Below are 27,353 nucleotides of genomic sequence, written 5' to 3'. Positions count from 1 at the left end.
CAATTACCAGCCATGTGGCCATGGGCAACTTAAACCTCCATGTATCTCAATGGTGCATGTGTCAACTGTGGATAATGATCTGTATGATTTAATGAGTTTATATATATATATATATATATAGCACATAAGCACAGAGAAAGCATTCAATCAATGATAGATGTTCATGTTAAAGGGTGAATGCAATATAATGGCAGAAGTGAAGAAGTGAAGTGAATTTGCTCAGTTGTGTCCAACTCTTTGTGACCCCATGGACTGGCTCCTCAGTCCATGGAATTTTTCAGGCAAGAGTACTGGAGTGGGTTGCCATTTCCTTCTCCAAATGGCAGAACAGTACCACTTTAATAAAGTATTCTGCTACATCTTCTGTCCCCCTCTCTCTTCTGCATGGTGGCAAGAAGCCTCAGTTAAAGCTTATTAGGTACAGAAACTTGCCAACTGCTGGACAGTCAAGCATTCTGGCAACTTAATCTTGTATATAGAGCTGCAGGAACAGAACACCTAAGCTGCCAAGTAGCCTCAACACAAAAACCATGCACTTGCTTCAGAGAAAAGGCATTTAAATTCTCAATTGAATCCTATTTTCTTTTATTAGCACACACTTTTTAACAAACTTGGTTACCTGTGTTCCCAGAAAGTTAGGAAGGATTATAATGGCCTGTCACAATGACAATGCTAAGAGGTATGCTGAAAACCAAAAATCAGATGCAGAATTGTGTTTTCTGTTTTTCCCAGAACAATGAATGTTTATTGACATATAGCTTTGCATAACCAAAAAAAAAAAAATGATTTTAGGTTATATTCAATATACTCATTTTAAGAAAGAGTAAAATATGTAGGATTTTAAAAAATAAATAAAACTAATGAGTCCCATTAAATGAATTGTTTTGAAAAGTTTGGGTTCAAAAAGTTTTAGTTGTTTAGAGAAGTGAGGTGTAATCTTACCTTTTAAAATAGAGGTTAGAGAAAGCCAAGTTAGCTATAAGGAAAACTCACAGCAATAGTCTATAAGTTCAATTTATAGTAGACAGCACACTGAGGCATAAATCAGCTTTGATATAATCTTGATAATATTAAGTAACTAAATCGTCAATTTGTAATTGTAAAGAGCATATGCTTTTTAAATGTCACAGATACAAGTTGGCATAAATGAGTCTGGTGAGGTCTCTTTAAGAAGAGGTCTGTCTACACCCAAAGCACTCATAAATAGGACTTGGAGGTCACAAATACATTTTTCCTGATCAAAATTATCATGATACCCCAATCTTAAAAAGCAGGTTGAAACACCATGTTACAAAAGACAGTACCATAGAATATTATTTAAACAAGCATTAAGACAGGATTTCGTGTCCAATACTACTACTAAGATTTCTACTCTTGATCCCTTGCACTCTAGATGTAATTATTTTCTGCTTGTAAAATGTACAAAATATATCTTATACTCCTAAAAAACTTTTCAAATTAGGTAATTTTCTTACTAATAGTATACCTGGTCTTCTCGGCACTAAAACAGGGAATAATATAAACAAACTCAGTATTACTATAATTTTTTTTTGGGCTGTGCTAGGTTCTAGCTGTGGCATGTGGGATCTAGTTCCCCAAACAGGGAGTAAACTTGGGCCCCCTGCATTGGGAGCATGAAGTCTTAGCCACTGGACCACCAAGGAATACCTTACTATAAATTCTTATTTAAGACAAGGTACACAAAAGATTTAGAAACCTTTCCCATTTCCAGAATTTAAAAAGAGGCATATATAAATTTCTTAAAAAACAATCCACTATTCTATAGGCTTGCTTATTTGATATATAGGATTATGCTTCATATGCTTCATCCTATGCTTCATCGATAGGATTAAGCTTCATATGCTTCATATGCTTCTTGTATTCAACTATGAATACAAGAGATTGTATTAATCTCTTACAATAAAAGATTTAATACAAATTATAAAAAATATAAAAGCAAAAAGGTACACACACAAAATAAAACTAGCATGCAAGACAATTATTCAGAATGCACTATGAATAGCAAATGAAATAGTTAGCAATGATCATTTTTCTATGAGGAAAATTACCAGATAATTTTTACTCTCACAATCTATCCAATCCCATTAAGTTTTTACAAATAACACATTGCACATACATAAAATATAAAATTTGTTGAGTGTTGAAATACATATATATCCATAACCATCACTGCAATCAAGACAATGGATGTATGTATCACCCCCCAAAGTTTCCTTGTATTCCTTAGTAATTCTTCCTTTCCAAACCTTCCCCACCTCCCTACTCTATCAGCAGGCAACCACTAATTGGTTTGCTGTCATTATAGATTAGTCTGGATTTTCTAAAATTTTATTAATCTCCAAAATATACAAGCAACTCATGCAGCTCAATATAAAAAAACAACCCAATCAAGAAATGGGCAGAAGACCTAAACAGATATTTCTCCAAAGATATATAGATGGCCAACAAACACATGTAAAGATGCTCAACATCACTCGTTATTAGAGAAATGCAAATCAAAACTACAATGAGACATCACCTCATACCGGTTAGAATGGCCATCATCAAAAATATCTACAAACAATAAATGCTGGAGAGGATGTGGAGAAAAGAGAACCCTCTTGCGTTGTTGGTGGGAATGCAAATTGATATAACCACTATGGAGAACAATATGGAAGTTTCTTATTAACTAAAATTAAAACTACCATATGACCCAGAAATCCCACTACTGGGCATATACCATAATTCAAAAAGACACACATCTCCCAGCATTCATTGCAACACTATTTACAATAGCCAGAACATGGAAGCAGCCTAAATGTCTATCAACAGATGGATGGATAAACAAGATATGGTACATATATACAATGGGATAATATTATTCAGTCATAAAAAGGATCAAACTTGGGTAAATTCATAGTGATGTGGATGAACCCAGAGTTTGTCATACAGAGTGAATTAAGAAGTCAGAAAGAGAAAAATAAATACCATATGTTCATGCATATATATGGAATCTAGAAAAATGGTACTGATGAACCTGTTTGCAGGGCAGGAATCTAGATGCACATGTAGAGAACAGACTTGTGGACACAGAGGAGGAAGAAGGAGGACAGACGAATCGAGAAGCTATCATTGATATATATATACACTACCTTGTGTAAAATAGCTAGCTACTGCGAAGCTACTGTGTAGCACAAGGAACTCAACTTGGTAATCTGTGATGATGACCTAAAGGGGAAGGATGGGGGTGGAGGGATGGGAGGGAGGGGATATGTGTCCACATATAGCTAATTTACTTCATGGTACAGCAGAAATTATCACAACATTGTAAAGCAATTATACTCTAATTAAAAACTAAATTAATGTACATAGAATCATATAGCATGTTCTCTTTATTTCTGGTTTGTTTGACTCAGAATAATTTTTCAAGATTCATCCATGTCATACAGGAAATTAATTTCTGCAAAAAAGTTATTTACAAAAAACATACCCCTCACCTGAAAAAGTTTTTGATTTTATCATTTGCTATATCAAGACTTACTAAGTTGGATTTCACTGGAGATACCAAAAGAAACTTAAAAATAAAAGCAAACAATAAGTTCAGTTCAGTCGCTCAGTCGCTCAGTCGTGTCCGACTCTCTGCGACCCCATGAATTGCAGCACGCCAGGCCTCTCTGTCCATCACCAGCTCCCGGAGTGTACCCAAACCCATGTTCATCGAGTCGGTGATGCCATCCAACCATCTCATCCTCTGTCGTCCCCTTCTCCTCCCGCCCCCAATCCTACCCAGCATTAGGGTCTTTTCCAATGAGTCAACCCTTCGCATGAGGTGGCCAAAGTATTGGAGCTTCAGCTTCAACATCAGACCTTCCAATGAACACCCAGGATTGATCTCTTTTAGGATGGATTGATTGGATCTCCTTGCAGTCCAAGAAACTCTCACGAGTCTTCTCCAACACCACAGTTCAAAAGCATCAATTCTACGGCGCTCAGCTTTCTTCACCGTCCAACTCTCACATCCATACATGACCACTGGAAAAACCATAGTCTTGACTAGACGGACTTTTGTGGGCAAAGTAATGTCTCTGCTTTTAAACATGCTATCTAGGTTGGCCATAACCTTCCTTCCAAGGAGTAAGCATCTTTTAATTTCATGGCTGCAGTCACCATCAGCAGTGATTCTGGAGCCCAAAAAAGTAAAGTCTGACACTGTTTCCACTGTTTCCCCATCTATTTCCCATGGAGTGATGGGACCAGATGCCATGATCTTAGTTTTCTGAACGTTGAGCTTTAAGCCAACTTTTTCACTCTCCTCCTTCACCTTCATCAAGAGGCTCTTTAGTTCTTCTTCACTTTCTGCCATAAGGGTGGTGTCATCCGCATATCTGAGGTTATTGATATTTCTCCCGGCAATCTTGATTCCAGCTTGTGTTTCTTCCAGCCCAGCGTTTCTCATGATGTACTCTGCATATAAGTTAAATAAGCAGGGTGACAATATACAGCCTTGACGTACTCCTTTTCCTATTTGGAACCAGTCTGTTGTTCCATGTCCAGTTCTAACTGTTGCTTCCTGACCTGCATACAGGTTTCTCAAGAGACAGGTCAGATGGTCTGGTATTCCCATCTCTTTCAGAATTTTCCACAGTTTATTGTGATCCACACAGTCAAAGGCTTTGGCCTAGTCAATAAAGCAGAAATAGATGTTTTTCTGGAACTCTCTTGCTTTTTCGATGATCCAGCGGATATTGGCAATTTGATCTCTGGTTCCTCTGCCTTTTCTAAAACCAGCTTGAACATCTGGAAGTTCGTGGTTCACGTATTGCTGAAGCCTGGCTTGGAGAATTTTGAGCATTACTTTACTAGCATGTGAGATGAGTGCAATTGTGCGGTAGTTTGAGCATTCTTTGGCATTGCCTTTCTTTGGGATTGGAACGAAGACTGACCTCTTCCAGTCCTGTGGCCACTGCTGAGTTTTCCAGATTTGCTGGCATATCGAGTGCAGCACTTTCACAGCATCACCTTTGAGGATTTGAAATAGCTCAACTGGAATTCCATCACCTCCACTAGCTTTGTTCGTAGTGATGCTTTCTAAGCAAACAATAAAACTGTCCTCAAATCCCAATTGCTCACTTGTTCATTCACAGTCAGCCCTGGGAATCCACAGGCTCTGGATTCATGGATTCAACCAACTGTTGATTGAAAATATATAGAAAAAAAACTCCAGACAGTTCCAAACAGCAAATCTGAATTTGCTGAATGCCAGCAACTATTTACATAGTATTTACACTGTTTTAGGTATTACAAATAATCTAGAGATGACTTAAAATATAGGCTATATGCAAATAATACACCATTTCATACAAGGAAGATGGGCATCTGCAGATTTTGGTATCTGTTTGTGTGTGTATGTGTCCTGAACCAATCCTTTGCAAATACCAAGAGACTACTACAATCTGCTTTTGTGGATGGCCGAGATAGATACCTAACCTGGTCTACAGCACCTGACTGGTTATTCTAATTTACTGACATCCACAGTAATGTTTAGCATCTTTGCTTGTTTCAGTTTATGTCAAGAATATAATTCTTTCCTTTCAAGGTCTTTTCATCACTGAATGATAAAAAAAAACAAAAAAAAAAACCCCCAAAACAACTATATCTATTATCTTGTTGATGCATCAAAATAATTCTGTACTTATTTCAGGTAATTTTTCAAAAAATTTTTTGCTTATTTCTGGCTGTGTTGGGTCTTCACTGCTATGCAAGCTACTCTCTAGTTGCACTGTGTGGGTTTCTCATTGCAGTGGCTTCTCTTGTCGCTGACCACAGGCTCAACAGTTGTGGTGCATGAGGCTAGTTGCTCCGCAGCATGTGGGATCTTCCCAGATCAGGGATTGAACCCGTGTCTTCTGGATTGGCAGGTGGATTCTTTACCGCTGAGACAACAGGGAAGCCCCTATTTCAGGTGATTTTTAAAGATAAAGTCTTTCTTACTTTTAATATTCCTAAATCATGCCTTTCAATAGAAATCTGAAATCAAGAAAATAGGAAGCACCCCTAGTATCCAGATTATGGTCTCTTATTCATTGCACATTAAAAGAACAAGAGCTCCTGAAGGAAGAGATGATTCCGGGTCTAGGCAGGAAAAGTACAAGATGACGCCAAAAACAAAGAAGTTTTTGAAAATTAACAGGGTCGTGTTAAAAGAACACATAGCAACCACCTTGAAATGGTCACCACTATTAATAATCAGAAATCAAATAAGTAATAAGAAAGCTTCACGAAGTTTTGGAGGTAACATGTTATAGTGGAAAATATACTGGACAAAAACTCAGGACATCTGAGTTCAAAATTTGGCTTTGTGACTGCCATGGGCAAATCACCCAACAATGAACTTGTTAAACTGGATTACCTCATGAATAAGAATAAATAAAATATTAAGCGTGAAACATTTTATAAACTGTGAAGTGTGCTTATGATATTAGTTATATTATTGTACAAGACTGCAGGACTAAGAGTCATCCAACCACTGTAGTTCAGACTCCTTCTAAACTTCCCCACTTCACTATACTGAAAGGTCTTCATCTCAGCACTTCCGGAGAGATTGCTGGCTTAGGTTTGCATCACAGAATTATGGTCCCTCCTGCCCCTCCTCCACATCAAAGCTTCCTAGATGACGTAACCTTGGTATAGCACACCAATGCCAAAAGGAACTTCTGATGTAGAGGTTCAGCTATTTGCCACCATAGGGACAGCGCAAGGCTTTAATTTTCCTATAACATTCTCATAAGGAATTCCTTTTTGTCAGAACACTTAATGGTTATAAGTTCCATGGCTGCTGCTGCTTCTGAATGCTAGTTTCTTTGCTTCCCACTCTGGTTGTCCCTCTTTTCTACTTCTCTTCAAAAATTTGGCTTTCATAACCACCACCAATGAGAATGTCTTTTGGTTTTCATATCAGTGGCAAACAGAGCAATCCCATCATGTGAGATTTAATCTTTGCACGTTCCAATTTTTATTAGTGACCAGTGTTCAAAGCTTGAATCTTTCATTCCCAAGAGAGTTTGTTGCTTCTTTGAACATAAGGTTTCCAGAAGGCAGGCTTCCAGATAAATAAAGTATTACTATACACGGTTTTATATATAGTAATACTGATGTTTTCTCCTTAGAAGGAAAACTATGACAAACCTTAAAAAGCAGAGACATCACTTTGCCAACAAAGGTCTGGATAGTCAAAGCAATGGTTTTTCCAGTAGTCATGTATGGATGTGAGTTGGACCATAAAGAAGGCTGAGTGCCAAAGAATTGATGCTTTTGAATTGTAGTGCTGGAGAAGACTCTTGAGAGTCCTCTGCACTGCAAGGAGATCAAACCAGTCAATCCTAAAGGAAATCAACTCTGAATACTCATTGGAAGGACTGATGCTGAACCTGAAGCTCCCAATACTTTGGCCACCTGATGCAAAGAGCCAACTCATTTGAAAAGACCCTGATGCTGGGAAAGATTGAAGGCAAAAGGAGAAGGAGGTGGCAGAGGATAAGATGGTTAGATAGCATCACTGACTCAACGGACATGAATCTGAGTAAACTCCAGGAGATGGTGAAAGACAAGGAAGCCAGGCGTGCTGCAGTCCATGGGGTTGCAAAGAGTTGGACACAACCTAGCTACTGAACAACAACAAATACATGTTTTTAACATGGTAACTGGTCAAAAGATAATCATGTATCATAGAACACCTTTCTATTTTCCCTATCTCAGTTCTAAACCCTCAAATCAAATCCTGTAAGTTATTCAAAGTAAACACCACTTTCAACTGGTACCCAATGACCAAAGAACACCAATAATCGATTTGGCAAGATAGATGAACACATACATATATATACAGTACCTTTTAAAGCTTCCGTTTCTATGTCTACTAATGGCTTTCCCACATAGGCAGTATCATCTAGATTATAATACAGTTTTTTAATGACTCCGTCATAACGACTAGTGATAGTAACAGAAGCTTTATCACTTTGAACTTCACAGATGCTATCAAACTGAGACACTGTATCTCCTTCTTTTACATACCTAAAAGAAAAAGTCATAAGACACTTTTACATGAACCATCGTACAGATCATCTGAAACAATAAAAATGCCACACTGAATTAGATGAGTATCCATGGAGCCCAGTATTGAGTCCCAAATGATACACCGAAGGATGTTTCAGAAGAGACTACAACGGCCTTCAGAGGTTCTTTGATGCTTCTTCAAGAAGTATAAATTTTTAAAAAAACAATGAAATAGTCATAGATTTATAATCTAAAAGTTTAATTAATACATCTGGTTTTTCTGCCTCATCCATTCCTTAGATGAAATACGAAAAGTGTATTTTAAAAGTGTTATTTTCTTTTATTGTCTCAGCCTTCATTACATTTTAAGGGATACCTATTATTTCTGGAATTCAATTTTAAAAACTGATGTCCTCAATACACATCTGCTATACTTTTATGAACTGTAGTTTGAGTTCTTTGTCTTTGTCTCTAACATCGCTAATTAATTTCAGAGTCAGTCTCTTCTGACCTGAGGTCCATTGCTCTTTCCTTGATCCCACAATGCCACAGAGACACAACTGCAAGGAACATTTATGTGATTATGGTTCTCTCCTAACCTACAGAGCAATTATAATGAAAACTACAAGGAAAGAATGTTTAGGTGTCTAAACGAGATTCTTTTTTTTTTTTTTTTTTTTAATATTTATTTATTTGGCTGCACCAGGTCTTAGTTGCAGCATGTGAGATCTTGTTCCCTGACCAGGGATTGACCTTGGGTCCCCTGTATCGGGAGCTCAGAGTCTTAGCCACTGGACCACGAGAGAAGTCCCCTAAACGAGATTCTTAAAAGGATCTTTAACAGTATAAAATTGTGGGAGAGGATCTATTGACTCACCTTAACTGCTAGTTCTTGAAACCTTTGAAAATTAGTTCAGTACTCAGAGGTGTTTCTGTTTTTCCAGAAAGGGAAAGAAAGAAAAGGGGTAGAAGGATACCTAAGTAAGGGTCTTTTTAATTTTTGTTTCAAGCCTCTTTCTTTTTCACTTTTTTTTTAAACCTTTGAAACCTTACTCTTTGATTCATGTCTTTTGTTTTAATATTTTAACCTGTTCTAAAAATATAGGCAAACTCTCAGGTAATGGTGAGTCAAACGTACTTGCATTCTTGCTCAAATCATTTTTAATAAACACAGCTTAGGCTACATAACAATTTTAAAACAATTTGGAAAGAAGCTCTAAGTTCATTCATTAACAGCTTTTCAAAACACATGGTCATATCAACGTAGCATCTTTTAGAGACTAATTTACCTTTTTTTAGCTGAAGTGAAGAGTGGGTAGTGAAAAAAAATTTTTTTAAAGGAAAAAACACACCTTAATAAATTACACTGAATAAAATGCCCTGATGTATGAGGAACTGTGCCACCAGTATACTGGCAACACAAACTAGATTTACCATAAAGCTTAAAAAATTTATATTTTATGTTATAAAGAAAGGTGTTTCAATTTAAATAGATTCCTATTTATTTGTACTCAAATTACTTTTATACTTACTTAAAAAAAATTTCAGAATAACTTACCATTCTTTAACAGTTACTTCTCTAATCCCTTCTCCAATGTCTGAGAGTTTGAACTGAACAATCTGTCCCCAGAGAGCTTCAAAAACAAATAAGAAACGATGATCATTAAATACATAATATATTGCTAATAGACAGACGCTTTGACAACTAAAATTAGAAAATATTCTCAAGCAGAGGCAGAAACTATTCTATTTCATTCATTCAAAACAGCATTTTATAATGTTTAAAAGCATAACCATCATTCATAACCATCAAAGATTTATATACATTACTCAGTGACACAGACCTGTTGATACTGCCACAGAACTATCCTTTTCCAATTTCCAAAATGTAATGTTGTTTTACAAGGGTAGAGAAGGCCCTTCCAACAAATGAGATTTTGCACTAATAGCAATGAACAGAAAATAGAACTGGATATTGTACAAAGGGAGATTCAGCTGGATCTCCTTGTTTTATGTTATGAAACTATAATAAACATTAATGACCTGCTCTTAAAGTCTCTTATCTTCATATAACTCTTTTCACTCCCAGCGCCTAAAGATCAGGCAGAGCCATATTAGAAGACTTGGAAAATTCTTCATCTGCCCAAATAATGTTCTGCCAGCTTATTAAATTTTAGTTTTCTATGTTGTCTTTCCATTTTTTTTTTAAACTCCTTTTTGAAGTCCTTTTTATAACACATAGATGCCAATGATACTTTATGGTAATTATTCCCAAGACAGACATTACTTCTGTTCAACAGAAAGTATGTATGGATCCTCTCACTTTTCTAAATTAACAAATAGCTCTGAAGTGACTGAAGAATGCTCCTCTCTCTTTTTCTTCGTTCAGTTGCTCAGTCATGTCCAACTCTTTGGGACCCCATGGACTGCAGCATGCCAGGCTTCCCTATCCTTCACTATCTTCTGGAATTTGCTCAAACTCATGTCCATTGAGTCGGTGATGCCATCCAACCATCTCGTCCTCTGTTGTCCTCTTCTCGTCCTGCCCTCAATCTTTCCCAGCATCAGGGTCCTTTCCAATGATTAGAATATTATTAAACAAAATTGCTTATAAAACACAAGATAGGAAACTTTTCTTTAAGAAATATGAGATAAGTACTTAAGGAATACAAAATATATTTTGATAAGAAAGGCCTTTTCTTTCCACTTCAGTAAGTTGTGCTCTCTCACAGCCTGCTGCTCATAGTACAAATGGGAACCCTTTTGAAAAATAGTTTTGGCATTAAGTATCAAAAACCTTAAAAAAAAAATACTCTCTATCTTTGATTCCATAAGTAGTTTTACTTTCAGGATTTTTTCCCCTAAAGAAATAGAGAGGAACACAAAGATTTCTGCTCAGGAATAGTTATCATGGAGTTACAATAAAGAAGTGGAAACTAACTGAAGTAACCAAAAAATGACACGTAATTATACCATGGCACCGCTACAAAAAGCAATATTATGCAAGGAACAGCTTGTGCAAGGGCAAGGAAATATGCTAACGCATAGCACGGTCAGGGAATGACAAACACTTCTATACAGCTGATGATAGGATATGTGGCAAGAAATCAGCCCAGGCTCAAGACTTTGTGTGCCATGATGAGGTGAGGTGTTTGGAATTTATCCTAGAGGTAATCAGGAAAGTGAAAATGCAAGTTGCTCAGTCATGTCCAACTCTTGCGATCCCATGGACTATATAGTCCATGAAATTCTCCAGGCCACAATACTGGAGTAGGTAGCCTTTCCCTTCTCCAGGGGATCTTCCCAACCCAGGGATCGAACCCAGGTCTCCTGCATTGCAGGCGGATTCTTTACCAGCTGAGTCACAAGTGAAGCCCAAGAATACTGGAGTGGGTAGCCTATCCCTTCTCCAAAGGATCTTCCCAATCCAGGAATCAAACCAGGGTCTCCTGCAATGCAGGCGGATTCTTTACCAACTGAGCTATCAGGAAAGCCCAGGTAATCAGGAATCAGTGGTAAATAAATATGGTCTTAAATTCTTTTGAAGCTGTTTCCCAAAACGGTGAAGTTTACTTTACCACTACTTAAATCTATGCTGGCCCATGACTTGTTCTGACCAATAGAATACAGCAGAAATAAAGTTGTGTGAGTTCTGAAGTTGCAAGCCTCCCTATGATCTCAGACTCTCACTTCTTCCTCTTGGAATGTGTCTTGAAATCCCCATTTAAGGAAGCTGTTCTAGGTTACTGGAGGATGAGAGATGCTAAGTGGAGGAGGAAAAAGAGATGCCCCAGCCAAAACACAGCACCAATTGTCAGACATGTGAATAAGACCATCTTGGACCTTCTAACCCAGAAGACCTTATAGCTGAATCCAGTCACACTAGTGAGTCCAGCTGAAACCAGCAGAGGAACCACACACCCAACCAACCCCCAGAGTGCTAAGGAACAATAAATCATTGTTCCCATAAGCCACTAAGTTGTGGGGAAGGTTATTATTTAGCAATAATTAGCTGATAAGGGAGTCCCATCTACAATTTCATATCTGTAACTTTGTATCTATAATTTCAGAGAAAAATATCTCTGGCAGGGGTGTGATAGAAAAGGTTGGGGAGGGGTGCAGAGAAAATAGGAGGTTATTGTAGATAAGAAATTGAAGTATAGAATTTAACATATTTATATATTTTCAAAGCTGTCTGAAAAGGAGAAGACAGGTTTAAAAAATGCATAAGATGTAATATTACTAGATCTTGGTAATCAACTCGATGTGAGACAAGAATCAGGATGGCTCCAGGTTTCTAGCTTAATTATTTACTGAGTTAGGGAATAATAGGAAGAGGGTATATCCTAAGTATGTACAGCAATGCCCTTGGCACATAGTAGGTGATCAATCAGTTATCTGTGTTGAATGGCTGTACTCTCACAACAATACAAAGTTGTATTAATACTATGATTACTCTTTTTCCAGATGATTAAACAGACAAATTAAGTAACTTGCCTATGGTCACACAGCTAGCACCTGGTAGACCAACGAATCCAAAGCCTGGGTCCCTTCACTGTTCACCCAAAACTATCACAACATTGTTAATTGGCTATATCCCCAATACAAACTGTTTTGGGGTTAAAAATAAATCAAATTAAAAATAAAGAAATAAACCCAAAGCTTGTAAGTGTTTAGAGATTAGAGCAGGAAGTTAGAGTTTCTGCTTGAATTGCCTTTATTTTCTCTGAGAAGAGAAGAGATTAACTTTTAAAAATAGAAATCTTTTTCTTAATGGTGAAGATATGGTTTACATATTTTCGGGTGTTGTGGAAGATGACATACACAAGGAATAGAAGGACTAATTTATCTCAGGAGTTAGATTCAGCTGAAATCCCTTTTTTCCCCTCATCACCAGCACAGACTAAGGCACCAAGTATCTGTCAAAAGTTTAATGATGCAACAAAGTCTAGGGTCACCAGGGTTCTAAATAGAACCCTGAATAGAACAGTAGAAAAAAAATGTTGTTTTCTTTTTTCCTTTTGCCATATCTAATACTTAAAGTCTCAAGTTCTTTGCAAGAGTAGAAAAAGTTGGAGAAAGGTAATTAAGTGGTGGAAACCAGAGAACTTTCTCTTGAGGAGCACCTTACATTGTTTTCATCACTGTATCTTAACATGACAGATTGAGTGCCTCATAGAACAAAAATAAGAATACAGTGACTAGAAGGACACAGTGCACTAAATCAACAACTTAATTTAAGTCATATCAGTGCTGACTGTTGCATTTAGGTAAGTCATATGATAAAAAACAGAGGACCCAAGAGAGCCCTTAGATGTTAAACACGGAGAACACATTCACAGCATTATAGAGACACAGTATTAAGGGAAAGGATGTGAAAGGGGAATAGGAGGTGGGAGCGCAAAAAAAAAAAAAAGAAAAGAAAATGAGAATTGGATAGATGTGTGGAGAGGAAAGAGGGCCAGACTAAAAGTCAAAGGTCAACTCTTTTACTGTGATAAGTCTTCAATTACTGAATAAATATACAAAACATTGTTTTGTATAGGCTATTTTGAGATCATACTTACCAGCAGTTGTTTTCAGCCACTGATGTGGATGACTGTACTTGAATGGAGGATAACCAAAGAAACACACATATTTTGGCTTCAAAACATGAACATTACCACATGTTTGAAAGTAGCGGACACAAATCTAGAGATGAAAAAACAAAAAAGTAAGAACTTAAAAAAAAAAAAAGAACTTTTAGAAATGCTCCTAATGGCTTGTCTCTAAATATAAACTGAATTTCAAGTTTATTCTAAAAGTAGAACAATCATTATCACTGCAAACAATATGAAATAATCTAGGTTGAAATCAGAATACTTGGCATCAGTGATGAGTTTATAAGTTATTTCTGGTCAAGAAACCAAAGGAATTCAAACCCTAGCACACAGAATATGTTGTTGCTTGTTTGTCTAGTAAAATTATATCCTTAGAGTCTGATTTGCCCATATGCTTATTATCCTTGACTAAAATTCCCTATGAAAGTAAAAAAAATTTAACAGTGTATTCTATATAAACACATCAATGTAAGTATATTTGAGTCATTAAAGACTTCTTGAAATAAAAAGTGACTGCTACTGTTTACAACAGCCAAGACATGGAAGCAACCTAAATGTCTATCAACAGATGAACGGATAAAGATGTGGTACATATATGTAATGGAATATTACTCAGCCATTAAAAAGAATGAAAGAATGCCATTTGCAGCAACATGGGTGGACCTAGAGACTGTCATAATGAGTGAAGTCCGTCAGGCAGAGAAAGACAAATATTGTATGATACCACTTATCTGCAGAATCTAAAAAAAACAAAAAAAGATACAAATGTACCTATTTACAGAACAGAAACAGATTCCCAGACTTAGAAAATGAACTTATGGTTACAGGGTGAGGGGTTGGTGTGGGGATAGGGACAGATGGGGTCTGGGATTGACATGTACACATTGCTAAATTTAAAGTCAATAACCAACAAGGACCTATGGTATAGCACAGAAGACTCTGCTCAATATTATGTAACAACCTAAATGGGAAAAGAATTTGAAAAATATATACATGTATATGTATAACTGATTCACTTTGCTGTATACCTGAAACTAACACAACATTGTTAATCAACTATACTCCAACATAAAAAAGCTAAAATTGACTGCTAGCATCTAAAGACACTGAAAAACACGTAGTATTGTACCCAAAGGTTTTCTTATTGTAATTCATAGGTTAAATTTAACTATTTTATATAAAATCTTAGTATAATACAATGTTACAGAAAAAAATCAAGGTAGGGCTGAATGTATTTCATTTGATAAATCATATATATATTTGATATATATAATCTAAGTGTGTAAAAGGTACAACATTTTTTTTGAAAGTTAACATTTCAATGATATGAAATGTTACGGCAATGCGCTCCAGTATTCTTGCCCAGGAAATCCCTGATTAACTACATCACGCTTTTTAAAAATTTTATACAATTTTAAAATATTACAATCTGTTTAAAATTATTACAAAGTTTTGGCTATATTCTCCATTTTGTACAATACATCCTTGAACCCATCTTACATCTTCCATACCCCTACCCTGTACTACCCTCCCTCCCACTGGAAACCACTTGCTTGTTCTCTGTATCTTCAACTCTGCTTCTTTTTTGTCCTATTCACTAGTTTATTATATTTTTTAGATTCTACACATAAGCAATATTATATAGTACCTTTTTTTCTCTGACTTATTTCACTTAGCATAATGCTTTTCAAGTCCATCCATGTTGTTGCAAATGGCAAAATTTTCTTTCTTTTCTATAGCTGAGTAGTGTCTCATATCTTCTTGAACCATTCATCTGTGGACAGACACTTAGGTTGCTTCCATATCTTAGAAATTATAAACAATGTTGCTATGAACATTACAGTATATGTACCTTTTCAAATTAGTGTTTTGTTTTTTCAGATATGTACCCAGGAGTGGCCCTGCTGGGTAATATGGTACTTCTATTTTTAGTTTTTTGACAAACCTCCCTACTGTTTTTCACAGTGGCTGCACCAATTTACATTTGCACCAACAGTGTATGAGGGTTCCCTTTTCTCCACATCCTTGCCGACATTTGTTTTTTGTGTTCTTTTCGATGGCAGCCATTTTGACAGGTGTGAGGTGATGATATCCCGGTGTGGTTTTACTTGGCATTTCCCTGATGATTAGAGATGTTAAGCGTCTTTTCATGTGCCTGTTGACCACCTGCATTTCTTCTTTGGAAATATGTTTATTCAATTGTGTCCATTTTTTAATGCTGAGTTGTATGATATGGCTTGATCAAATTTATCAAAGGGAGCAGTGGAAGGAGCTCAAGGACCAAATTGCTGATGACTGGAAATGTCAGGTCAAGGAGTTTGAACTCAAACATTATGGGTTATCGTGAGTATGTATGTGTATATGTGTTTATTAGATCATAACAGTAAAGCCTGGAGGGGCTTCTCTGTTGGCTTAGTGGTACAGAATCCACCTGCCAGTGCAGGAAATGTGGGTTTGATCCCTGGGCTGGAAAGATCCTCTGGAGAAGGAAATGGCAACCCACTCCAGTATTCTTGTCTGGGAAATCCCATGGACAGAGGAGCCTGGTGAGCTACAGTCCATGGGGTAGTAAAAGAGTCTTAGTGACTAAACAATACTAACAACAATGCCTGAAGAGAAAGGACGAAGTTAAGAAACTATTACTGTATTTGAGTCATGAAATCACAGGCTCTTGGCTGAGATGATGAGTGGAAAAACAAAGAAAGCAACATAAATGCAAAATGATTACTAGCTATTGGATGTCTATTAAGAGAAGGCTAAAACACATTAGTGAAGCTGCTGACTAAAAGGATAAAAAGGAAGGGAGAAGGAGAAAAAAAATTTTCAAGTAGGCAAGACTTTTTTTCTACAAACAACACACCAAAAAATAAACAGTAATGATAAGAGGATTTAGCAGACTCCCATAATAAAGAAATAAATTAGTAATAATTCATCAGGCAGTTGTTGGGCACACTGTAAAGACAGGATTATTCTGCACTCATGAATTCAAAGCTAAATAAGAAATAGAATAGTCTCTGAATTCAAATTGTTTACACTTTACTGTAGGAAGACAGACAAAATAGATAAATTCAGGATGACAGGGTGAGTAATCAAGAGTCAAATGCATGATGCCATAGGAAAGTATAAACATAATATAATAAGGCTTTCTTAATAATTTACTGTAGGTGATAAGACCTCTTGCTGCTTATGATTTTTTTAATAACACCTAGAAAAAAACAGACTTTTTTACTAAGCAGTTCAACAAAGGTTCATTGAGTACCTACTATGTGCCAAGCACTTAGGATCAGAGAACAAAATTGCTGTGATTCCTTCCCTTGTGGAATGTGTAGCCCATACTGTGAAAGATAAAAACAGGACTACTGGTGATTACAACAGAATCATAATGGGAGACGTAGTGTTAAGAAAACACAAAGGAGAACACTTACCTGGAGAAAGTGAAGTAAGACCTAAGGGATTAGTAGGAGTCAGCCAAGGGGTAAAATGTGTTGCAAAGAAGGCTAAAGGGAAATAAGGCAAGAGTCTTTAAAACAGAGAAAATACATGTGCAAAGGTCTGGACGACAGATAGGAAGGGAGAACAGTATGCTTAATTAACTGAAATTGTTCAATATTCTTCTAGCATAGCTTAGTGTGAGCTAAGGGTGACGTTTCAAGAGTGGGTTTTAGTAAGGAATGAAGCCTGGAGAGATTGGAAAGATTCAGATCATAAATAGCTTCATAGTCATTTGAATTCTGAACATTTTGCTGAGAGCAGTTTTAAGCAAGGAAATGACACTCTCAGATTTATGTACTACTTTATAAAATGACTCTGGCCACGCTATGGAGAATAGGTTGGAGAAGTACAAGATTAGAGGCAGAAAGTCCAATTGAGGAAGGTCCAGGATATCTGCAGCTGGAGACAAGGTGTAGAAGAATGACTAGATTTTTGAGAGACTTTTAGACTAGAAGAAACAGGTTTGAGGGTTTAGTTCTGGAGCCCAGAGTCTGATGTATCTTGGAGGAATTATAGCAATCACTGTCAAACAGCTAAAGGCTAGCATTTCAAACTTTCTTGGGCTAGCAGTGGCCAAGTTACATCACTAACCAATAAATCTGGCTGTTACCAACCCTTCCTCCTTCCTGCCCTGAATACAAAGTTGTAGAGCCCTGATAATGATGACCCACTTAATCAATCCCAGCTGCCATCTAACTTTCAGATGCTTTGTATACAATTTCCCATTTACTGGTTGGGTTTATTACCTACAGCTGAAAAATACCCAAAATACATGAAATTTGGAGATTTCCAGGGCAGTAAGATATATGGGTCTGCAGTAGAGCTGGCTGGAAGACTGGGGAATCATCAGCATATAAACGGCAACTAAAATTCAAAGTGGATGAGGTAACTCAGGAAGTGCAAGAAGTACACAGATGCCCAAAGTCACAATCCTGAGAAACACCAGTGATTAAAAGTTGATCAGGGAAAGCAGAGAAGATTGGGATGAAGTGTTCAGAGATGTAGGAAGAATACTGGGAAGCTGGTGTCACAGAAGCCAAGGATGAAGAACTTTCAAAAGAATATCTAGTGAGGTGCTGCAGAGAACTTATTTCTCCTGGTTATCTCCTTCTTGTGTCTATGCTCAGTCACATCCAGCCCTTTGCAACGACATGGACTGGAGCCTGCCAGGGTCCTCTGTCCATGGGATTCTCCAGGCAAGAATACTGCACTGGGTTGCCATTTCCTCCTCCAGGGGATCTTCACCACCCAGGGATCGAACCTTCAATGTCTCCTGCATTGGCAGGAGGATTTTTTTAAACACAGTGCCACCTGGGAAGCCTTATCTCCTAATTAGTTGTCACAAATCTTAAATTATACACTATCCATTGGGAAACTCGTTGACCCCCAAGACCCCTTCTATGTGTTCCTGTAGTTCTATGTACTTGCGCCATCTTTTCACGCAGTGCCGTAATTGTTTGTCTGATGCCTATCTCTCTCTCCCCTATGCCCCACCACAAAGCTGTAATTAAACTCTGAGAAGGCAGAGATCAGTGTCTTTCTTATACATATTTCCATCCTCAATTCCTGGTACCTGGTATAGAGCAGGCTTTTGAAAGGTTTTTGTAAGATCAGGGATCAAACGCCGGAACAGGGGACCCAGGAAGAAAAAAAAAACACAAAACAACGCTATGCAAATAGGATGAAACACTACGATTACTGGGATGTTAACTGTTTGGTGCTAAAAGGCTGTATGAAAGGGGAGAAATGAAGGGGAAATGTTGGTGGGTCGTAGCTCTGGTGATTTAAAAGGTTGGAAAGATACTGGTACAAATGTGGGAGACAAGTCTAAGTCCAAAGAAGGAAACGAGCCTCCCAGATGCTCGGAGGCAAGGACCTATGGTGTTATGCTTTTCTTGCCCAGTCTCTTCCTCTAGATTGTAAATTCCTCGAGGAGAGGGGTCGTATAATCAGTTCTGAAACAAAGTGGTGCTCAATAAATGTTTGACGGATATAGTATATTCCAGTATCCCCAGTGCCAAACACAATGCCCGGTACCCAGACGGTGCTTAACAAAAAGCAATTGGGCGAAAGACCAGCTGGGCTTTGGGGTGCAGATGAAGCGGGAGGGAGAACGAGTCACGATAGATGGGCGCCCTGGTATAGATCGAAAGAGTGGGTTTCCAGACAGGTTAGCTCGCCACCGTCGCTGCCCTTCGTTTTGCATACATCCCTCCACCTCTCCATCACGCGAGCCCTGTACTCGACGCACTCAGAGGAAAAACCAAATCATCTCTCCCAGGCAACTCCAAATAAACCACTCCGTCCCGACCTCAGATTGGCCCAACCTGCTTACCAGCTGCCCCGCAGTCCGGCTCCAGGACCTCAGCAAACGCGCTGCAGCCATCTTACTCCGGAAATGACAACTGCTCAGAGGTTGGAGGAGTTGCCTCGGCCGGAGACAGACTGGGGGCGGGGAGGCGCGCCCCCACCTGACAGCCAACCAGGGAGCGGGGCGGGGCTGAGCTAACCCCCAGGGGTTGGTGGAGGGCCCTGCGGAGGGGGAGGGGAGCGAAGTGGGGAGCGAGTCGTCCCAAATTTAATTCCAGGGACAAAGTTGGGTGGGGCACTGCTGTGCAAGTACTTCTGCGCCAACAACGATCATCTCTTCAGCCTAAGTAATGGGGGAGATAGAGTGTGTTAAGGAAACATAAAGGAAGGGCGCTACCTGGAGAAACTTAGGTTGAACTAAGATAGGAAGAGTTAAGTAGGAAAGAAACAAACCTTCCTTCAGCTCGTATTGTAACCGCTTGATTACACAAAACGGGACATTTCTATACATGCAAGGCTCTGTAGAAGGAAGTGTTAGTCGCTCAGTCGTGCCCGACTCTTTGCGATCCCATGGACTGCAGCCCACCAGGCTCCTCTATCTATGGGATTCTCCAGCCAAGGACACTGGAGTGGTTTGCCATTTCCTTTTCCAGGGGATCTTCCCGACCCAGGATAGAACACAGGTCTCCTGCACTGCAGTCAGAGTCTACCGACTGAGCTACCGGGGAAGCTAGTCGAATCAAGTCTATACTAGAATACTTCCTAATAACTGGCATTTTTCTTACTGGCATTGTGTTCTTGGTTACCGAAAGTGGCTTTTTTTTTTTTTTTTTGAATGGAAGATGAACAAGGTTACTATATCGAAGATAAACATCATCGACATTATCTTTCCTTCTTAGGGAATTTGTCAGATATAGCTGCCCAGCATATGCAATATATGTCACAGGCATACTACCTTGAATTATTTGCCTCTGTTAGAAATGTCAAATTGAGCTCAGTGGAAACAGTAAAGACAAGGTCAGAGCTTTAATGGTCAATCCTCTTCACAGCAACTAGGAAATCAGTTTCTAGAAATGTACAGGGTGATATTTGTCTTTTCTTCCTCTTACATGGGAAAGAAAATCTGTACAGATGTTTACAGCATTACAGAGAAAAAACCACAACAAAGACAAAATCATAAATCTCAACACTGAAGATTAGTGGCTGTAAAACAAAATCTCAAGTACTTCACAAATTCACTGTCTATATTACTCAAACTTACACTTTCAGTTTTGCCTTATGTGCCTTTCAGTATGGTTCTTACACACAACTTTAAGCAATAAATCGAAATCATTACCTTTATTAGAAAATCTGGGATAGTCAAAGAACTTTGATTTTTTTGTTTTAGCTTTTCCCCTAATAAAACTAAAGAGCCTCTTGATGAAAGTGAAAGAGGAGAGTGAAAAAGTTGGCTTAAAACCCAATATTCAGAAAACTAAGATCATGGCATCTGGTCCCATTACTTCATGGCAAATAGATGGGGAAACAATGGAAACAGTGAGAAACTTTATTCTTCAGTTCAGTTCAGTAGCTCACTCGTGTCCGACTCTTTGCAACCCCATGGACTGCAGCACGCCAGGCTTCCCTGTCCATCACCAACTCCAGGAGCTTGCTCAAACTCATGTCCATCCTGTCGGTGATGCCATCCAACCATACTTCCTATAAGGTGGCCAAAGTACTGGAGTTTCAGCTTCAGCATCAGTCCTTCCAATGAATATTCCGGACTTATTTCCTTTAGGATGGACTGGTTGGACCTCCTTGCAGTCCAAGGGACTCTCAAGAGTCTTGTCCAACACCGCAGTTCAAAAGCATCAATTCTTCGGTGCTTAGCTTTCTTTACGGTCTAACTCTCACATCCATACATGACTACTGGAAAAACCATAGCTTTGACTAGATGGACCTTTGTTGGAAAAGTAATGTCTCTGCTTTTTAATATGCTGTCTAGGTTGATCATAGCTTGTCTTCCAAGGACCAAGCGACTTTATTTTGGGGGGGTCCAAAATCACTGCAGATGGTGACTGCAGCCATGAAATTAAAAGACACTTGCTCCTTTTGTGCATGCATGCAGCTGCCAAGTGCTCAATATATGTTGGCTGTTTATCTGTATGATTTATCATATTCTAATTGCTGCTCCTTCATTAACTGTAAGATAAGTACAGTATATTTTTATCATTAGGAAGATTGACATCATAATTGCTTACTTCTCAGTCTCTCCTATATACTTCCAATATCTTCGGACAGAGAATACCTTACTCTCCTTTGCTTACATACAAAGGCTTGCACGTGAGAGTGAGTGAAGTCGCTCAGTTGTGTCTGACTCTTTGCGACCCCATGGACTGTAGCCTACCAGGCTCCTCCGTCCTTGGGATTTTCCAGGCAAGAGTACTGGAGTGGATTGCCGTTGCCTTCCCCGGGCGATCTTCCCGACCCAGGGATTGAACCCAGGTCTCCCACACTGTAGGCAGATGCTTTACCGTCTGAGCCACCAGGGAAGTCCTGCACATGCTTTGGTACTCAATTAATGTAGGAATTGAACCACAAGCGGAATCAAGAAGCTGGTTGTCCTCTCTGTCCTAGTCGGAGGTGAATTACGTTAGTTGCACTGTTCATTGCCGCCATGAGCTTGGACTCTTTCTCCGACAAAGTGGCGTTAACTTTGGCTTTTTGAGAATTATACCGCTGATTCTGATTCTGTCCTTTTCCACTCATCCCCAAAGAATTGGTGTCTCACAGGAGAAAAAAGATGATAATATTCTACACACGCGCGCACACAGAAACAAAACACCGGTGAAGAACAAGAGGCTCATGGGTGTCATCAGTGCGCCAGGGAAACACATTTCAAGGGCCAGGCTGCAGAGAAGGCAAACCCAACCAGAGAGAAGGTGGTCAGTGCACCGCAGAGACCTTTCCTACTCTTCAGTTTTAAGAGTTTCCAGTTTTGGTACGGCAGGATCCCCGAGAAAACAGTGATACACACAGATATTTGCACAAGCCTGCGAGACAACTGGAGGATACGACTAGAGATGAAAGGGAAGCTTTCTGTAATCTTCGCGTTTTGCTGTGTTCAAGGTGCAAATCTGTCTAGGGACAGATTTTCTAAGATGCTCCAGGGCACCTCCCCGGCCACCACCCCTTCTGCGAGAGAGCTCCCGATTTGTCGCAATTTTCTGGGCGCCGCCTCTTTAAGCGGCGCGCGGCGCGCACGCGCACTGGCTGTGGGCCCGAAGAACACGGCTTCTGGGCGCTGTGCGTCCGGCTTCGTGTCTGCGGAGTTGGGCGTTCCCCGAGCCGGCGAGTCCTCTGCTTTTCCGCGGAGCCCGGCGGCCCCGAGCGGGAAGCGAGGACTCAGGCTCCGAAGCTGTGGGGCAGGAGTCCGCGTATCCTCTTTCTCCCGTTCGGGCCGAGGCTACGTCGCAGGGGGCAGGGCCCCAGCACGCTCCCCATGGCGGGGCCGCGGGTGGAGGTGGACGGCGGCATCATGGAAGGGGTGAGTGCCGAGCATGAGGCCTGGCGGGTGCGGCTGCCGCACGGGCTGCGGCGGAGAGCTTGCGAGTCTAATCTCTCTCCTCTCTCGGCACCAGGGAGGGCAGATCCTGAGGGTATCTACGGCCCTGAGCTGTCTGCTGGGCCTCCCTTTGCGGGTGCAGAAGATCCGAGCCGGCCGCAGCACGCCGGGCCTCAGGTAAGTCGGGGCGCCGGGGAGTCTGGTCGTGGGACTAGAGGGTGGGTGGGTGCGCTGGGCTGGGGACTGGGGGAGAGGAAGGGACAGTCCGTGGGACTGGAGGGTGAGGGGCTGGCGCCAGGCTAGGGACTAGGGGAGAGGAGGGACTAGGCCGAGGGGCTGGAGGGTTGAGGGAGTGGTGCGCCGGGCCGGGGACTAGGGGAGAGGAAGAGATAGGCCCTGAGAGTGGAGGGTGGGGGGCGGGGAACAGGCCATTGTTGGGGGGCAGGCGGGCAGGACGTGGAGCTGATGGTGATGCCAAGATCCCCGCCCTAGGATTGACGACTCTGCGGCCCGGGGATGGTGCTGTGGCCTCGGTAACAGGGCTTGGGTGCTTTTGAAAGCCTCAAAGAAATAGGTCCCTGTTTTCTCTGTTTAGCTAAAGTTGTCTCGTTTCCTGATGAGTTATATTTTAAACTGTTTACCACCTCATCGGTCATTACAAGTACTCGGAAAGCTCGTACCAGCGGGCAAGGTAGATCAGGGCAGAACAGCCTCTGGGGCCAAACAAAAAATCCACTATTTTAAACCGGGCCTTTTTCTGCGTTCACACGTTTTAGTCTCATAGAGAGCCTGAGATGCCGTCATTCCGACCTCTGTGAAGCTGTGGATAGGACCAGGATTATTGGTTGTGAAGAGGGGAAAATGTTGACAGTTGACCGTATTTCATCTGTCGTCTGGAAGCTAGGCATACCACTAGTTCAAGTCATGGTGAAGCCAGACTGATTCCTTTCTACTTGTACTTTGTATATATTTCATTCTAATGGATCAACTGTCTCTTAGTTTTTTATCCAGACTCCATGTTGAAATTATTAAAAGGCGATTACTGATATGTGTGAACAGTAGTTCTCTGTCATGGCAGTAGTTTGCAGTAACCCGTTTCATCAATAGGGAAATTAATTCATTAAGGCTGTGTTAGGTACTTTATTAGTTTGCTAGGGCTGCAATAACAAAATACCACAGACTATGTGGCCTAAACAACCGAAAATTGATTTTTGCAATTTTGGAGGCTGGAAGTCCAAGATGACGGTGCTGGTAGGGTTGGTCTTCTCTGAGGGACATAAGGGAAGATTCTGTTCCAGGCCTCTCTCCTTGACTTGAGTATAATCAGCCTCTTGCCGCCTCTTCCCCGTGCTCAAGCCTCCATACATATGCCCCCCTGGTGTATCTTAATCTTCTCTTTTTGTAAGGACACCAGTGAGAATGGGCTGGGGCTCACTCTGACTGCCTCTTTTAATCAGCTCTTTAAAGGCCCTATTTCTAAATACAGTCACATTGTGAGGTACTTCAGCATATGAAATTTAGAGGAACACAGTTCAACCCATAACAGGTACATAGATTACTCAGTGAAGTGCAAGTGAGACTGATGGCACTTGGGTGGTTTTATTAGTTTTCCTCTTTTGCATGCTTCTAATTTGCAACAATATTATCAGCATATGTGTTTATAGTTACAGTGACGTGTGGAAGGAACCCTTAAAAAGATACCTACCAGCATGTAGTCCAGGTGCCTAAAAAGCCAGAAGGAAACTCTGGCACTTACTGTGGGTAGACCTTGCTGTTTTCTTGCCATTGCAGTTTTATAAATGTGTCATAAAGTGTGGGGATATAGGCAGTCTGAATGCACACGTTTTGATGCAGTATTATGACCTGAAGGCCTCAACATTTATCTGGACTGGAAATGATTCGAGATTTGTGTGATGGGCAGCTGGAGGGGGCAGAAATCGGCTCAACAGAAATAACGTTTACACCAGAGAAGATCAAAGGTGGAGTCCACACAGCAGATACCAAGACAGCAGGGTATGTGTCACTTACATTCCATTTAACTGTGGGTTTTCAAATTAGACCTGGATGCAGATATAGGTACTACCACTTCCTGGACAAGTTGCTTAACCTCTTTGAAGCTTGGTTTCCTCACTTTTAAAATGGACATAAAATACATTTCAGAGTTAGAGATCCTGTGTAAAGTTTCAAATACGTAATTGCTTATTTATTGTAGCTATCTGTACCTATCCAGAATTTTCTCTCATGTATCAGTTCAGTCGCTCAGTCGTGTCCGACTCTTTGCAACCCTGTAGACTGCAGCACTCCAGGCTTCCCTGTCCATCACCAACTCCTGGAGTTTACTCAAACTCATGTCCATCGAGTTGGTGATGCCATCCAACCATCTCATCCTCTGTCATCCCCTTCTCCTGCCTTCAATCTTTCCCAGCATCAGGGCTTTTCCAGTGAGTCAGTTCTTCACATCATGTGGCCAAAATATTGGAGCTTCAGCTTCAGCATTAGTCCTTCCAATGAATATTCAGGACTGATTTCCTTTAGGATTGACTGGTTTGATCTCCTTGCAGTCGAAAGGGACTCTCAAGAGTCTTCTCCAACACCACAGGTCAAAAGTATCAATTCTTTGGCGCTCAGCTTTCCTTATAGTCCAACTCTCATGTCCATACATGACTACTAGAAAAATGATAGCTTTGACTATACAGACCATTGTTGGGAAAGGGATGTCTCTGCCTTTTAATGTGCTGTATAGGTTGGGCATAGCTTTTCTTCCAAGGAGCAAGCAACTTTCAATTTTATGGCTGCCATCAACCATCCACAGTGATTTTGGAGCCCAAGAAAAAAGTCTGTCACTGTTTCCTCATCTATACATCTTCTTTCATGTATAGTATAGCATATTTGTTTGTTTAGTTTTTACTATTTAAAAAATGAATATCTGAAAGTAGCTGTCATTTCGTGCTTTGTAGTGATAAGTAGTCTTTGTGATGTAGTCTATTTAGTTCTTGGCTTGCAGTTAATTATGAACCATATTTTACTTTTAGTCTAGGTATTTTTGTCCTCTTTTAATAGAGACTTATGCAACTATATATAGAAATTTTTGTATATGATCTTTTTATCCTCATTGAAAAATAGATATTGAACAATTAAGTTGAGCCTTTATCCTTTTCCAAGAATCTCTCCTTTTATTGATAAAACATGGAGAGCAGTTTTTGTGTTTTCTGTGTTATTGGCTGATGGCTATTGTAAGCAGCATCTTTTTACCAAAATCTTATACATTTACTAGGAAATTTGATAAAATAAGGAATAGTATTGTAAACATGATGCCAGTTTGTTTCAGAAATGACTGTTTCGATAGATTATTATTTTTTTAGCTTAAGGAACTATTTAGTGACAGTTGAAATTTCAGTTATGATGTGAATAGATTTATGTTAAAAAAGGCCTCTTGTAGGCCTCAGGTGAAGTTTGCCAAATGATAACTTTCTTAAGGGGATTAAAGCATTTTGAAGTATCTTTATTTTGGGGGGCTCCAAAATCACTGCAGATGGTGACTGCAGCCATGAAATTAAAAGACACTTACTCCTTGGCAGGAAGGTTGTGACCAACCTAGACAGCATATTAAAAAGCAGAGACATTACTTTGCCAACAAAGGTCCATCTAATCAAAGCTGTGATTTTTCCAGTAGTCATGTATGGATGGGAGAGGGCAGTGCCGCCCCACTCCAGTGCTCTTGCCTGGAGAATCCCATGGACGGAGGAGCCTGGTAGGCTACAGTCCATGGGGTCGCGGAGAGTCGGACGCGACTGAGCGACTTCGCTTTCACTTTTCCTTTTCATGCACTGGAGAAGGAAATGGCAACCCACTCCAGTGTTCTTGCCTGGAGAATCCCAGGGATGGTGGAGCCTGGTGGGCTGCCGTCTGTGGGGTCGCACGGAGTCGGACATGACTGAAGCGACTTAGCAGCAGCAGCAGCAGCATGTATGGATGTGAGCGTTGGACTATAAAGAAAGCTGAGCACCAAAGAATTGATGGTTTTGAACTGTGGTGTTGGACAAGACTCTTGAGAGTCCCTTGGACTGCAAAGAAATCCAACCAGTCCATCCTAAAGGAGATCAGTCCTGAGTGTTCATTGGAAGAATTGATGCTGAAGCTGAAACTCCAATAGTTTGCCCACCTGATGTGAAGAACTGACTCATTTGAAAAGACCCTGATGCTGGGAAAGATTGAAGGCAGGAGGAGAAGGGGATGACAGAGGATGAGATGCTTGGATGGCATCATCGACTTAATGGACATGAGTTTGGGTAAATTCCAAGAGTTGGTGATGGACAGGGAGGCCTGGCGAGCTGCAGTCCATGGGGTTGCAACCATTT

At 40.1% G+C, this 27,353-nt stretch overlaps 2 protein-coding genes across 11 annotated transcripts in view; one reads left to right on the top strand and one right to left on the bottom strand.

The window, feature by feature from the left end:
• The window catches only part of DBT (dihydrolipoamide branched chain transacylase E2), a 38,800-nt gene extending 19,265 nt beyond the window's left edge, over nucleotides 1–19,535 (bottom strand). For 2 of the 5 annotated variants that reach the window (XM_081493209.1, XM_081493210.1), the window contains exons 1-4: nucleotides 19,477–19,535; nucleotides 13,617–13,740; nucleotides 9,608–9,683; nucleotides 7,886–8,067 (exon numbers count right to left, since the gene is read on the bottom strand). In XM_081493209.1, coding sequence (XP_081349335.1) covers nucleotides 7,886–8,067; nucleotides 9,608–9,683; nucleotides 13,617–13,740; nucleotides 19,477–19,527 — 433 coding nt within the window. In that variant the 5' untranslated portion in view covers nucleotides 19,528–19,535. Of the gene's footprint in view, nucleotides 1–7,885; nucleotides 8,068–9,607; nucleotides 9,684–13,616; nucleotides 13,741–15,297; nucleotides 15,947–19,476 lie in introns of those variants that run through there. The other 3 variants (XM_081493211.1, XM_081493212.1, XM_081493214.1) reach the window with 3 other exon arrangements.
• Nucleotides 19,536–22,698: 3,163 nt separating this feature from the next.
• Nucleotides 22,699–27,353, top strand: part of RTCA (RNA 3'-terminal phosphate cyclase) — a 29,210-nt gene continuing 24,555 nt past the window's right edge. The window contains exons 1-4 of one of the 6 annotated variants that reach the window (XM_081493204.1): nucleotides 22,699–22,977; nucleotides 23,072–23,172; nucleotides 24,213–24,251; nucleotides 24,865–25,008. In XM_081493204.1, coding sequence (XP_081349330.1) covers nucleotides 22,933–22,977; nucleotides 23,072–23,172; nucleotides 24,213–24,251; nucleotides 24,865–25,008 — 329 coding nt within the window. In that variant the 5' untranslated portion in view covers nucleotides 22,699–22,932. Of the gene's footprint in view, nucleotides 22,982–23,071; nucleotides 23,173–24,212; nucleotides 24,252–24,786; nucleotides 25,009–27,353 lie in introns of all 6 variants that reach the window. The other 5 variants (XM_081493203.1, XM_081493205.1, XM_081493208.1 and 2 more) reach the window with 5 other exon arrangements.

The sequence above is a fragment of the Giraffa tippelskirchi genome, chromosome 5 (assembly GCF_054371585.1).
Source record: "Giraffa tippelskirchi isolate mGirTip1 chromosome 5, T2T-mGirTip1v1.2.pri, whole genome shotgun sequence".
NCBI classification, from domain to species: Eukaryota; Metazoa; Chordata; class Mammalia; order Artiodactyla; family Giraffidae; genus Giraffa; species Giraffa tippelskirchi.
Note: the sequence above shows the minus strand (reverse complement) of the source record. Positions and strands in the feature narration are given on the sequence as shown.